Source organism: Pogoniulus pusillus, chromosome 4, assembly GCF_015220805.1.
Source record: "Pogoniulus pusillus isolate bPogPus1 chromosome 4, bPogPus1.pri, whole genome shotgun sequence".
NCBI classification, from domain to species: Eukaryota; Metazoa; Chordata; class Aves; order Piciformes; family Lybiidae; genus Pogoniulus; species Pogoniulus pusillus.
In genome coordinates, this window is record NC_087267.1 from 48,339,189 (window position 1) to 48,354,099 (window position 14,911).

General features: G+C 48.4%; 2 protein-coding genes across 3 annotated transcripts in view; one reads left to right on the forward strand and one right to left on the reverse strand.

The window, feature by feature from the left end:
• Positions 1 to 259: 259 nt before the first annotated feature.
• RIBC2 (RIB43A domain with coiled-coils 2) lies at positions 260 to 13,946 on the reverse strand. 2 transcript variants are annotated; one of them, XM_064142835.1, is made up of 7 exons: positions 13,737 to 13,946; positions 8,855 to 8,936; positions 7,035 to 7,379; positions 5,867 to 5,985; positions 4,023 to 4,139; positions 2,126 to 2,292; positions 260 to 1,585 (listed from the first exon to the last, which is right to left on the reverse strand). In XM_064142835.1, exons 1-7 carry the CDS (start codon positions 13,851 to 13,853, stop codon positions 1,504 to 1,506), a joined length of 1,029 nt encoding a protein of 342 aa, XP_063998905.1. In that variant the 5' UTR covers positions 13,854 to 13,946; the 3' UTR covers positions 260 to 1,503. The 2 variants fall into 2 exon arrangements, with proteins under 2 accessions (XP_063998905.1, XP_063998904.1); XM_064142834.1 differs by having other exon boundaries at positions 3,912 to 4,139.
• Positions 13,947 to 14,126: 180 nt separating this feature from the next.
• Positions 14,127 to 14,911, forward strand: part of SMC1B (structural maintenance of chromosomes 1B) — a 34,945-nt gene continuing 34,160 nt past the window's right edge. Inside the window, exon 1 of the mRNA XM_064142839.1 lies at positions 14,127 to 14,340. Coding sequence (XP_063998909.1) covers positions 14,232 to 14,340 — 109 coding nt within the window. The 5' untranslated portion in view covers positions 14,127 to 14,231. The remainder of the gene's footprint in view (positions 14,341 to 14,911) is intronic.

Sequence of the window (14,911 nt, forward strand, 5' to 3'; positions counted from 1 at the left end):
TGATCAATTACCAAATTGTGAGCCTTCTTACTTGGATTTCTGTCTAAAGGCTTCTTTGCATTAAAAACTGAGGAACCTATCCTTTTTGGCCCTTCAGAGAAAAGCTTTTCAGGCAAGTGAGTAGACAAATAAATGCTCTAGCCATAGAGTGCTTCCTTAAGGAAGCTCAAATGTCATCTGACTGCAGCAGAGTTAAATTGTACAGCTGTCACAAAGTCTGTAAACACCTACTCAGATATGTTGGACAAATGAAAACAACTTCAAGACCTTTTCAACACTTTATTAATTCTTCTGTCAGGTAACTAAAACATTAGTTGAAAAAACAAGTCAGACCCTGAAAGAGTCAACACAGATCCAAATCAGCTTTAGTTAAGTGAAAACTACTATAGCTGGCTTATTGTTTTCCCCTCCCACCTTGTGTTACTGCCTTCCTATTCCCAGACAAGTATTGTATCAAATGACAGCTTCAGGAGTGGAGGTATTTGGTGACTACAAAGACATTCAGCTGTGTGTCAGTCCCAGCCTGACAAATAAAAAGGTCTCCAAACACTATCACTTTGGAATCTCACAGATCTCATCCATTCCTACTTCCTTGTAGTCCAGCTCATCATTGATGGTACAAGTGTGATCCTCCTTCACCTTCCAGCCTTTCTGACTAGGACACTCTGCAGTTCCTGCTTTGCAGCCACACTGCTTTTCTGCCCAGTTGTATTAATATACTAAAACTGGGGCATGTCTTTCTGCTGGGAGTTATCCTGTCAAAAGTCACAACAACTTTACCCATTTTACCCATTTTTACATTCTCCTTGTTTGATTTCCTTCTTTCTCTTCACCTAAGGGGATTACCATGATAGTCTTTTCCAAACTCCTGGTTCAAAATGGTAACTAGATATATCAGCCTGATCCCAAAGGGCTGTGATTTTCAGCTGAGCAAACAGACTTGTTTGAGAAGAGTCCCCTTGGAAGGAATGTGAACGGAACTGCTTGAACAGGTCTTTGTTTGCTTTCAAAACAAACAAACACACACACACTGCAAACAAACCAACCCAAAGTTTCCCGTCTAGGTCACCCTTCTTCTTTCCCATAGGATCTCCCAAGTGCACAGCACTTGTGAGCTGTGCCAGGCAGCATTCTCCCCTGAGCAAGGTGCATAAAGCAGCACTGTGTTTTAAGCTGTGATTCCTTTCCAGAGTGTCATTTCTCAAGGCATGGATAATGCAAATATTAGTTAAGCCAGAGACACAACAGTCTGACAGCCTCCTACTGAATCTAGGAGGACTTTGCAGACAAACAATCACATTTTTAAATGATTACAGTGCTTTCCTCTTCTAGAGCAGATGTGGCCTAGCAGGCTGCCCTTCAGTTTGAGTGCACTGTTTGAGAAGGACAGGGGACAGAGTAAAAAATAAACTAAACCAAAAATAATGACACATAGGATTGCTCAACTAAACCAGTTTAATGTCTACATACTTCTGCATATTTGGAGTTGCTTTATCCAGGATGTCATCTGCTGGTCGTATTGAACTGGGCATAGTACTGCTCTGTGGGCACATTTGAATACTCCTCTTCTTTAAGATATGTGTTCCTAGCAAGGAATACAAAAGCTTGCAGTCAGTAAATGTTTCTGAAGTTGTAATACAGAAGCTGAAAAGACTCAATAGAATCATAGAATCAGTCAAGGCTGGAAGGGACCCCAAGGAGCAGCCAGTTCCAACCCCCCTGCCATGCCCTGGCACACCCTACCCTAGAGCAGGCTGCACACAGCCTCAGCCAGCCTGGCCTCAAACACCTCCAGCCATGGGGCCTCAACCACCTCCCTGGGCAACCCATTCCAGCCTCTCACCACTCTCCTGCTCAACAACTTCCTCCTCATGGCCAGGCTGACTCTTCCCACCTCCAGCTTTGCTCCATTTCCCCCAGGCCTGGCACTCCCTCACAGCCTCAAAAGTCCCTCCCCAGCTTTTTTGCAGGCCCCTTCAGACCCTGGAAGGAGCACTAAAAAAACAGTGTATAAGCTTGCCACAAGTGTATTAAAAAACGGAAACAACCGAGTGGAAAAGCTCTCTGAAAGCCAAGCTGGTGTGTGACTGGTGAAGAGTTTCATTTGAGAAGTCTCATCACTTACTTTGCTCTCTGCTCCCGAGACAGCTCTGCGTTGATGCTGTCTAAAGCTCGGCGGCACTCCCGGCTCCGTCGCTGCTGCTGTCGCTCTAACAGCAGCTCTGCTCTTGCAGCCTGTAGGCACTGCCTGTCCCACTCAGCATCTCTTTGGTGTTCTTCCTCTTTTAGTCTCTACAGGAGTGGAAAAAGGCTGATTCATTCTCTCCTTGTTCAATGATCATACTTGGCATGTGAAGCTGCACCTCAAACACTGGATTCAGTTTTGGGCCTCTCATTACAAGAAAGATATTTAGTTGCTGGAGCATGTCCAGAAAAGGGCAAAGAAGCTGGTGAAGGGTCTAGAGTAGAAGTCTTCTGAGGAAGGTGATACTGTGATACTGTGATACTGTGAGGGGCTGAGGGAATTGGGGCCACGAAGGGTGACGAGGCTGGTGAGAGGCCTGGAACACAAGCTCTAAGAGGAGAGGCTGAGGGAGCTGGGAGTGTGCAGCCTGCAGAAGAGGAGGCTCAGGGCAGAGCTCATTGCTGTCTACAGCTGCCTGAAGGGAGGCTGTAGCCAGGTGGGGTTGGGCTCTGCTGCCAGGCAGCCAGCAGCAGCAGAAGGGGACACAGCCTCAAGCTGTGCCAGGGCAGGTCTAGGCTGGATGTTAGGAGGAAGTTGTTGGCAGAGAGAGTGATTGGCATTGGAATGGGCTGCCCAGGGAGGTGGTGGAGTGGCTGTGGCTGGAGGTGTTGAAGCAAAGCCTGGCTGGGGCACTTAGTGCCATGGTCTGGTTGACTGGACAGAGCTGGGTGCTAGGTTGGGCTGGATGATCTTGGAGGTCTCTGATCCTGTGATTCTATGATTCTGCAGAAGAGGATGCTGAGAGCAGAACTCATTGCTCTCTACACTTACCCAAAAGGAGGTTGTAGTGAGCTGAGGGTCAGTATCAAGTGACAGAACAGGAGGGAATTGTGCCAGAGGAAGTTTAGATTAGATATTATGAACATTTTCAGATACTGCAAGGCCACTCCAAGATCTCCTTGAAGCCCTCTCTTCTCCAGGTTAAGAATCCCCAACTCCTGTAGCCTGTCCTCATAGGACCTCATGCTTCCCATAAGTGACAGCAAAAGCAGTGCAGAGTTAGGGATGAAGTGTGTACTAAAGGCAGAAAAGCCTGCCCACAAGGCATGGTGACTGGGACAGGGGATATGGAGATGCTGGAGCATGTCCAGAGCAGGGCCAGGAGGATGCTCAGAGGCTGCAGCAGCATTGCTGTGAGGACAGACTGAAAGAGTTGGGGCTGTGCAGGCTGCAGCAGAGGAGGCTCCCAGGGGACCTTCTTGTGGCCTTCCAGGGTCTGAAGGGGCCTACAAAAAAGCTGGGGAGGGATTTTTGAGGCTCAGTGCCAGGACTGAGGGGAATGGAGCAAAGCTGGAGGTGGTGAGAGTGAGGCTGGAAATGAGGAGGAAGTTGTTGAGCAGGAGAGTGGTGAGAGGTTGGAATGGGTTGCCCAGGGAGGTGGTTGAGGCCCCATGGCTGGAGGTGTTTGAGGCCAGGCTGGCTGAGGCTGTGTGCAGCCTGCTCTAGGGTAGGGTGTGCCAGGGCATGTCAGGGGGGTTGGCACTGGCTGCTCCTTGTGGTGCCTTCCAGCCCTAACTGATTCCATGATTCTAGTCTGGACAAAACTCATGGAAAACAGGCTCTTCTAATGGGACACACAATGCAAAGAGCAGGATTTTCTTCCACAGCTACTGCCTATAACATTATTCCAACCTGGAATAGAGGACATGCATGGAAGCTTAAATACCAGGTTCTGCAGAACTTGCTGCTGCTGGCAGTCCCGGATGGCCAGCAGCTGGTCCCGGCTCATTCCCTTCCACCTGTCTGGGATCACACGGTGTCTCCCAAAGGAACTCACTGCTTGCTCAGGGTTTTCAGAGAGCAAGTCTCCTCGAAGAAGGTTTGAAATTTCATCCATGTCATCTTTAGTTTTTTGTTGCTTTTCCAAATCCATTCTTGCAGCCATTTCAGAAGCCTAAATGCAGTGAAAAGAGAGAACTGATAGCGTGCCCAAGCCAGGCTGATGCAAAGCTAGCACATGCTAACTGATTGCTTTCCACTTTGCACAGAGTTGCCAACAGCATCTCATGATTACTGCACCATGCTCTGACAGGCTAAGACCAAAAATCTAATAGCATTCATTCCTTTAATGTCCCCCACCCCATACATCAGGAATTTGGGGGAGAAAATCTCTTTTATAGGAAAACTACAAAATAAGTATCAATTTCACAGACACTACCCTGTGCTGGGCTGCAGCAAGAGCAGTGTGGCCAGCAGGGCAAGGGAAGGGATTCTGCCCCTTTATTCTGTTCTCTTCAGACCCCACCTGGAATTCTGGGTGCAGTTCTGGAGCCCCCAGCACAAGAAGGACATGGAAGTGTTGGAGCCAGTCCAGAGGAGGCCACCAAGATGCTCAGAGGGCTGCATTGGCTCTGCTCTGAGCACAGGCTGAGAGAGTTGGGGCTCTGCAGCCTGGAGAAGAGAAGGCTTCCAGGAGACCTTGGAGTGGCCTTCCAGGATCTGAAGGGGGCTACAGAAAGGCTGGGGAGGGACTATTGACAAGGTCTGGGAATGACAGGATGAGGAGGGATGGGTTTAAACTGGCAGAGGGGAGATTCAAACTGGATGTTAGGAAACAGTTTATAGTGAGGGTGGTGAGACACTGGCACAGGCTGCCCAGGGAGGTTGTGGCTGCTCTGTCCCTGGAGGTGTTCAAGGCCAGGCTGGATGAGGCCTTGAGAGGCCTGTTCTAGTGGGAAGTGTCCCTGCCTACGGCAGGGGGTTGGAACTGGATGATCCTTGAGGATCCAACCTAAACCATTCTGTGATTCTATGATTGCTGCTGCGCTGAAAAACCCAAAAGGGATGCACAAATACAGGCTCTTTATTTGGATTTGTGATCCAACATTACATATCTCCCCTGCTACTAAATACTTCTCTTGATTTATGACTTGAATTGATATCAAAAGAAGAATTGCATAAAGAAACATTGTGTGGCCAGGATTTGACACGCTTAGAGCAACACCAAGTTTGAGTGGGGGAGGATCTAAATGCTGCCAACACAGGACTAAAGGAAGGCACAACTGCTAATCTCTGAATCAGAGCTCACAAATGCTCAACCACCCAGCCAGGGAACTTGTGAAAGAAGTATTATTAATTTCTTCATTAAAGAACTAGAGCATGGCAGATTGTTTCCATGTTTCAATAGGTTCCAAAGCATGCTTGGTGGGCAACCACCAAGAAGCCAAAATGCCCAAACCAGTAATGGAGGGAAATTGAGCATAAGCAATGAAAACAAAATGGCACTGTTAGTAATGTTTCCACACAAGCAAAGAGAAAAGCAGGCAGACACAGCTAAAACTATCCAGTGCCTGATACTAAGCTAGCAGGAAGCATGGGAGGCTTTTGTTGTTCCCCAGTTCACAGACTGTAAGTCCCTGAGAGACTGATGAGTTGTTGCTGCCCTCTAGTCAGCAAGACGAGTACCAGGAGAGCAAACCTGGACACAGTGTAACTAGGCAAAGGATACCAAGATCCTTGGAGAGGACAAACTGACCCAATTCTATCTTCCAGTTACTGAAACAAACTTGGAAGTCAGCTGCTAAGCAACTTCTGTGGAAACATCACCACTCATTGTACTTTTGTGCATCTTATTTTGTCTCCACTGTTTCTTTTAGGCCAGCAAATCCAATATTAATTTACCTGGGTTCTATTGAAATCTTTAATAGCTGCACAAACAGCACGCCTGCTTTCTTCTTCTTTACGCTGTTGCTCCATAGTCTTTTGGTCAAGTTCAATCCTGTTCTTGTCATAAAGATAATCTAAATTGAAATGAAATGTAGACAATATTTACTGTCAGATAGAGGAGCTACAGATAGAGTAAGCTGAATTACAGAACAATTTCCAAATCCTGCAACTGAACCTTTCCTTCTTGGAATTTCAGGTGCTTCATGAAAGCAGTTTATCATACAATCAACCAGGTTGTAAGAGACCTCCAAGATCATCCAGTTCAACCTAGCACCCAGCCCTAGCCAAAGAGACCATGGCACTAAGTGGCTTATCTAGGTTTGGCTTCAACACTGCCAGCCACCACCTCCCTGGGCAGCCCATTCCAATGCCAATCACTCTCTCTGCCAACAACTTCCTCCTAACATCCAGCCTAGACCTCCCCCGGCACAACTCGAGACTGTGTCCCCTTGTTCTATTGCTGGGTGCCTGGCAGCAGAGCCCAACCCCACCTGGCTACAGCCTCCCTTCAGGTAGTTGTAGACAGCAATGAGGTTTGCCCTGAGCCTCCTCTTCTGCAGGTTGCACACCCCCAGCTCCCTCAGCCTCTCCTCACAGGATTTGTGTTCCAGGCCTCTGACCAGATTTGTTGCCCTTCTCTGGACACCTTCCAGTAAACCATTGTGCAAACCATTTTGCCTTAACTCTTAAGACAGTGTTAAAATGAGGAGCATGCTAAACACTGCAGAAACAAAAGGTTACACAAGACAAGCTAGAAAAATCAGCATTATTCTGCCTGCTTTGGAACAGCAAAGGCTAGACAATTTGGCCTGATGAAGTAAACATACCATCTAGCATGCAAGACTGATGGCTCTTCAGAATGTTCTGATGCTTCATTCCAGGCATGAAACAGAAATGACAACCAGGAAATATACTGGATTCTGACATTGTTAAATAGAGATTTCTTCAGTGAGATATTGGCTACATTAGAGCTTGTAAAGTAAAAAAACTGCTGCAGGATTTCTAACAGTTACCTATGGAAAGTACCAAAACACTGATGTCAAACTGAGCCAACAGCCTGTTTGCCAGATACACCAGGATTCCACGCAAAGCAGACCACAACCTTATGATCTTCCTTTTTCACCTGCAAGTTTTTGATCAGCCAAGGCGTTCTTCCAGTCTCGCTGCTGCTGAAGAGACCACTCCCTCAGCTGCTCCTTTTGAAATTTCACCCTCTGCTCATAGTTCAAATCTTCACCCATAAACTTCTGCAGGCCAGATACAGTACACCGAGGATCACTGTCTGAAAGTCGAGCAGGTCTGTCCTTCCTTAAGGCCTGTGGATCAGACAGGTCAAACTCGCGCCTCGTTTCGGGCTTCTGAAAGCTCTTCTGAAATTCACTGACAGCCTTATTTATGTTTCTGATCTCCTTTTTCTGCTGCTCCTCCAACAGGCACATCAGCTTGTCCAGCTGCTTACTTTCATTAGCTGAAGTGACACAAGGCAAACACAACTCTTACAAGTGGACATCATGGACTGGTACGTGTGAGATGGAAAATGAAATTATGGAGAAGGAATAATGAGACACCAAACTCTCCTACTTTACAAAAGTACTCCATCTACAAGTGCCAATGCATCACACCTACTAACATTAGTAACATCTACTCATAAAGTACTTGGGGGGGTAGCATCGATTCTTGCATTAATATTACAATGACTTCACAGTTACAATATGCAGGTGAAACAGGTGATAACAAATGCTTCTAGGGCTATGAGTTACCATCTGATTAAAACTCGCAGTGCCACATGAAGTGCACTGTATACTAATTCTTCCCATTTACTCAGTTTACAGTTACAGCTAAAATACATTAAGTTGCTTATTAAGAAGCAAACATAAAAATCAGGCTCTCAGTGAAAGGAATACAGAAAGCTGATTCAGAGCTCCAATGATTTTTCTGACCATGGCTCTAAAGCAATTGTCTGGCACTAAGTTTTTGAAGCGCTAAATGGCTCTTGCCCATTTGATCAAAATGACGTAATTGATTTAAAGAAAAACAAACAGCAAACCCCTCCACCCAAAAATACCCATTTGAGCTATTTCAATACAATTCACAAGCAAGGATCATTTCCTGTTGCTACGCTACACATTGCTTCTGGCAGCACCCTAAGAGTCAGAGGCTGACAGGTATTCTGCCATAAAAATCACAAGCAGCCTCGGGATCACAGCATGGAATTTGGCAGCACCACTGTAGATCTTTCTGAACCCACAGAGGCATCTGTCTCTGGGACCTTTTCACACAATACCACAGGACAGCCTTTCAAACACAGAGGGCCACAAAGGGTTTGGAAGTCAGGGAGCGAGGATGAAATATGTGTGGCTGCATGCTTTGACTCAGCAATGGTTCCTCCTTACAGCCCTGTTGTACGTGGCTCATGCTGCCAGTAACAGCAGCCTACAGAGGGTTCAACAGAACATGTATCTTCTAGACAGAACATGGGCTCACTCTGCAGGCAACCTACAGATCTGGCACTGCTATTCTGAAAACAGCAGCATTAAGTAACTGGTCTGGGTTTTTTTTTTAATGCTTCTGTATCTTCAGATCTCTCACAGGTCTGTTTATCAGCATTCATTAAAATTACACTGACAATTGCAGCCTGTTAGGAAATGTATACCACTTTAGTCATGCCAGCATAAATCTTAGGACACTGAGGAAAACACACAGTGTGGCAATGCAAATGTACCTATTACAGTAGTCAGAGAAAAGCCTCCAACTGTGTGTATATATACATATAAATCTTGACTGACAGCTTTATAAGGACAGAGCTGCAGAGCAAGACTCAAGGAGGCTGGCTTCATTTGAAAATAAATATGCCTGAAAAACATGGAGGGGAAAAAGGCAGGAGACAGAGGGTACACTGCATGTAACTCCTCACAGCAGTGTCACTAGGAGCTGTGAACGTACCGAGTTCTTCATTCCGTGCTTTTTCAGCTGCTGCTTCAACTTTTTTCTCCTTGACCTGCCTATCCAATGCATCTTTATCAACCTGTTAAGATGAAAAAAGAGGCAGTTCTTTAAAAGGCATTACGTTCCAGTGACTAAAAGCAGGCATCATCAAGCTCCATGGATACACAGCTGTACCAGACAGATATAAAACCACTAGCAGGAGAGTATATACACATCACTATGCACACAGGCTCACAGGATGTCAGGGTTGGAAGGGACCCAAGCAGATCATCAAGTCCAACCCCCCTGCCAGAGCAGGACGATCCTATCTAACACAGATCACAGAGGAACACATCCAGACAGGCCTGGGAAGTCTCTGGAGAAGGAGACTCCACAGCCTCTCTGGGCAGCCTGTGCCAGGGCTCTGGGACCCTTCCAGTAAAGAAGTTCCCCCTTGTGTTGAGCTGGAACCTCTTGTTCAGTGCTGGTAGCTTACAAAGAAAATCCAGAAACAACAATTTTAGCTTCTTGTCTTTTTTTTTAATGACAGGTATACTCTTGGACCTTACCTGAACAAAACAGCACATTATCACAATACACAGAGCCCCACAGAAGAAAAGGAATCGATGGCACTGGTGGATAAGCCAACAATGCACACTTGCAGGCCAGAAGGCAAACTGCATTCTGGGCTGCATCAAAAGTGTGGCCAGCACATCAAGAGATATGATTCTGCCACTCTGCTCTGCTGATAGCTCCCTTGCACTAGCATCCAGTTATGGGTGCCTAAACACAAATAGGACACAAACCTCAGGAGGAAGGTTACAAAAATGATCTGAGGGCTGGAGCAGCTCTCCTACAGACAGGCTGAGAGTCGGGGCTGCTCAGTCTGGAGATAAGAAGGCTCTGGGGACACAATGGTAGCCTTCCAGTACTGAAAGTGGCCCTACAAGGGAGCTGGGAAGGGACTGTTTACAAACATGTCCCAAAAGGACAGGGGGCAATGGTTTTAAACCAGAGAAGAGTAGATTTAGGATGGGTATAATTAAGAAGTTCTTAACTGTGTGCATAGTGGAACACAAAACATGTTGCCCAGGCAGAATCATGGAATCAACCAGGTTGGAAGAGACCTCCAAGCTCATACAGCCCAACCTAGCACCTATCCCTGTCCAATCAACCAGCCCATGGCACTAAGTGCCCCAGCCAGTCTTTTTCTTAACACCTCCAGAGATGAGGTAGTGGAAGCCCCATCCCTGGAGTCATTCAAGGTCAGGCTCAATGGGGCTCTGAGCAACCTGATCTAGTTGGGGATGTCCCTACCATCAGCAGGGGAGTTGGACTAGGAGACCTTAAAAAGTCCTTTCCAACCCAAAGCATTCTAGGATTCTATCCATGTTGATAGGAAGTGGCAAATTAATAGGTGGAAAGCTGGCATTTGGTGTTTATTGGGGTTTGTACATGAGCTTGGGTTTTGTTTTGGGGATTTTTTGTAACTGGCCAAGTTACAAACAATTGTCAAACCACTGAAGAACTTTTCAACAGTCTATTAAAAGATTTTTATAGTCTTTGCCTAAAAACTACTCAGACCAAGACAGAAAAACCTGAACAGGTGATGGGTAAAAATACACATTGATAATGCTGTTAAGGACTACTGAGAGTAGACCGATCAGGCAAAGAGGTGAATCTGTAAGCAAAGGTGAAACCAAAAGCAGTATTGCACAGTATCACTGCCCAAAACCACGGGTGGTGCTGGCATTAACCATTAAGTCATCCTGAGATCTCATTTGGGAAAACAAGCTTTCAGTATAACTACAGGGAACACTTAAGAGAAATTCAGTACAGCCTCATTAGCAGTTTCTGGCAGTAGCACAGGTAAATCAATGTACTGACTTGTATGTAGATGTTCAGTTACACTACCAGCTCACTCCCATATGAACAGCTTACAGTCCCCAAAACAACCATTTCTAGTCACATAATGCTATGGGTTTAGCTTCACAACCACTGACATTAACAAGTCCCTTACTATGAAGGGTTTGAAGCAGCTGATTTTTAACCTACTTCTGTTTAAGTAAAAGAGCATATATATAAATGGAAAGTAATTTGTCATTTCAACTATTCATCTGAACTCTATGGGGAAAGAAGTGATTAACTGCAGAAAAACTCCTAAACCTGTAAGCAAAGAGAGCAGAATCCTACTTTTCCATTATGCAGATGGGCAAAACACACACAGAAGTCTAAGGAAACGAGTAATAATTAAGGAAAAAGAAAATCAGTTCCCATTCTGCCTTCCAGACAGCACATTATGCCCATGCTTTTAGATTGCTCAATCCCCTGGCTACCTTTAGTCCATATCTGAGGCTAAACCCAAGCAGCTACTCTATCACCCAGTGACCCCTCCCAAGCAGTGCAAGAGGATCAGGAAAACAAGAGAAGATCCATAGGCTGAAATGAAAATAGATCTAATGAAAGAGCCAAACTGGCATCAATGTCAGTATAAGATATGAAGAGTCATGTTCAGCCCACTGAAGGTGCAGCAGTCACAATACCCAGAATGGCAGTGCAAAGGAAGAGGAGTCCAAACAGAAAGCTGCCCTCCCCTCAGCGAGCTTCATCCTGTGATGCTATTGGTCTGGGACAGACCTGTGAGCTAACTCAGGTGAACTGTGCTGCTTGACTCAGATCTGCCAATGGCCCATAGCACATGACTGGCCTGAGGTTCTGTCCCAGCAAACCCAGGAAAAACCTATTTACAGATTTGTGGTGTCCAAGTCAAACAGCACCTTGGTTTTTTAAATTTTGTCACAGACAACTGCTCAGCTCCACTGGTGAGAAAGACAGGGCAAAGAATCCAACACTGCATGGCAAATACTCCTATCTCTCTATGTGGATCTTCAAAGCACAAGAACAGCCCTTCCTGTGAGCAGTCACTGGATAAGGTACACCAAATGATGCTAATCACAGCACTTTAGCAAATCCTCCAGTGGGCTCTCCTTCACGGTAGATTTTGTCTCATGGAACTGGAGCTATCAAACACTGAAAAGTTAGTTCTGCCAAAGCAGTAGAGACAGACCTCCAGGTGGTGTAGTTCAATACTGGTCAATAAAGTATGTTAAGAGATGCTATTTTCTTCTCAGCTATTTCATTAGCTGGGAATTTAGGCTTCACATTTAATTTTTAAGGCTCTACAAAAGCCACCTTACAGAAAAATTACATTTCCAGATAACAAATTTTAACTCCTTTACTAGACATGTACCACATGGGTTGAAAAAGGTTATTGGCACCTTCCATCTAAGTATATTTTTGTCTACCGTGTGGCAGGACGTTGCATCAGGCAGATAACCTGCCCTGTTCTTTAAGTGGTAACTGCTCTATAACCATGACTTCTGCATAAGAGTGACTAGAAAAAAATCCAAACCACTGCAGTTCTACCAGTCCAGTGAAGTCACAGAACCAAGCAGGTTGGAAGAGACCTCCAAGCTAGTCCAGCCCAACCTAGCGCCCAGCCCTGGCCAATCAACCAGCCCATGGCACTAAGTGCCCCAGCCAGGCTTGGCTGCAACACCTCCAGCCACAGCCACTCCACCACCTCCCTGGGCAGCCCATTCCAATGCCAATCACTCTCTCTGCCAGGAACTTCCTCCTCACATCCAGTCCAGACCTGCCCTGGCACAGCTTCAGCCTCTGGCCCCTTCTTCTGTCGCTGGCTGCCTGGCAGCAGAGCCCAACCCCACCTGGCTACAGCCTCCCTGCAGGCAGCTGCAGGCAGCAATGAGCTCTGCCCTGAGCCTCCTCTGCTGCAGGCTGCACCCCCCCAGCTCCCTCAGCCTCTCCTCACAGGGCTCTGCTCCAGGCCCCTCCCCAGCCTTGCTGCCCTGCTCCAAACACCTTCCAGTCAACAAATTTGATTTGTTTTCAGCAATTCTAAATGTGCTTCTACAGCAGTTAGTTGCACAGCACTTACACGTGATGGGTGCACTTACAATAAGCAATATTTAAACTTACTTCACCTCACAGCACTGTTCCCTCCATGTGCACTTCCAGTCACCATGGGCTTCTGCACACATTACAGGAAGGTTAAACAGCTACAACGTACAACATAATTTCCTGACGTTCAGGGGTTAAACTCTATAGGTCTATCTACAGAAGACCCAGGAAAATGAAGCTATCATCCTCACAGATCTTCACAGACTGAAGGGTATTCAAATGTCGGCATCCACTCCAAGAAAACTCAGACACCAGCCACTTCCATACCCATAAACGTGGCCTGATGGAGCCATCCTGTTTTCCCTGCTGCAAAACAGGGACCTTTCAGCAACAGCTCTCTCTCAGACTCCAGCGTCGAGTGAGACTCAAACAGATGAGGGCAGACATGTGAAAAACACACTGAAGCAAATTTTTCGCTTACCTCAAAGTAAAGCACACTCCTACACAACTACTGCAACGCACAGTTAGATCTTTCTGTCCTGCTCTGGAAGAATGAAGCTTTGCCTTTGCACCCTGCGGCAGTGAGAAACAAGTTCCTCTCGGACTGCCACACACAGCCAACGCCAGCTGCCAAGAGGAAGCGTTGACGATGCCTGGAGCAGAAGCCGCCTCCAGCAGGTGTTTCCAAGGCCCTGGGCGCCGGCAGAGCGCTTCCCCCCGCCCCGCTGCTCCGCTCGCAGACACGCAGCAAGCCCTGCGGGGCCCGCTGGGGCGGCTGCCTCCCGCCCTTCGGAGCTGGCCTCGCCACAGCCGCTCGTCCGCCCGCGCCGGCCGGGCTGGCCCTTCCCCACGCCTGCCTTAAGGGCCACCTCCGCTTTAGAGCGGGCTCCTCGGAATACAAGAGTGCAGCGGGCGGTCGGCGCCGCTCCCCGCCGCGGACACGGCGGTCTGGGACGAGAGCTTGGGGCCGCGCCCTCACCCCTATGGTCCGGAGTCGGGCGTTGAAGATGCGGCTCTGCCGCTGCAGCTCCCGCTGCCGCCGTCGCTCCCGGGCAGCGGCTTCCTCCAAGTCTCGCTGAAGCCCCAGCCTCTGCATGGCTCTTAGGAGTCCAAACGGCCACCGGCGCTGCGCGGGCTGCAAGCAAGACCGGGGCACAGCCGCGACCTGCCGTCCAGCCCAGCGACTAGCATAGGGCGTCCCCATGGTAACGGGAGCCCCGCCCCCTGCCCGCTGCCCCGCCCCTGCCCCGCCCCCTGCCCTCTGCCCCGCCCCCTTCGCGTCGCCGCCCGACATGGCCGCGGCGCCGGCGCGGGGGCACGCGGGCTGGGGGCGCTGAGGCGGCGCTGGCCTCGGCTGCCGAGCGGAGCTTCCCTCCTTCCCCCTGCCCACACGCCGCTGACCGCTTGAATACTGAGGTGGTGGTGGCTGTTTGCAGCAAAGGGCCTCGCCTGGCCCCTGCGCCCTGCTGCAGGAATGGGTTACCTGAAGCTGTTAGTGGTGAAGGACTTCAAGTCGTGGCGGGGGCAGCAGATTATTGGCCCTTTCATGAGGTTCAGCTGCATCGTTGGGCCCAATGGATCAGGTAGCAGGCTGAGGCACGTGGGGAGGTGGGAAGTGGGCATCTGGTGGCTCTGTGTCTCCACTGTGGGTGCTGGAGTTAAGCCTTCCATTTTCTAGTCTTTGCCAGGTGTTTTCTGTGAGTAGCACAGAGCAGGGAAGAGCAGCAGGGCATGTGCAGCATGGCCCAGGCCTGTGAGTACCACAGAGCAGGGAAGAGCAGCAGTGTGTGTGCAGCATGGCCCAGGCCTGTGAGTACCACAGGGAAGGGAAGAGCAGCAGTGTGTGTGTGCTGCATGGCCCAGGCCTGTGAGTACCACAGGGAAGGGAAGAGCAGCAGTGTGTGTGCAGCATGGCCCAGGCCTGTGAGTAGCACAGAGCAGGGAAGAGCAGCAGGGCATGTGCAGCATGGCCCAAGCCTGTGAGTAGCACAGAGCAGGGAAGAGCAGCAGTGTGTGTGCAGCATGGCCCAAGCCTGTGAGTAGCACAGAGCAGGGAAGAGCAGCAGTGTGTGTGCTGCATGGCCCAGGCCTGTGAGTACCACAGAGCAGGGAAGAGCAGCAGGGCATGTGCAGCATGGCCCAGGCCTGTGAGTA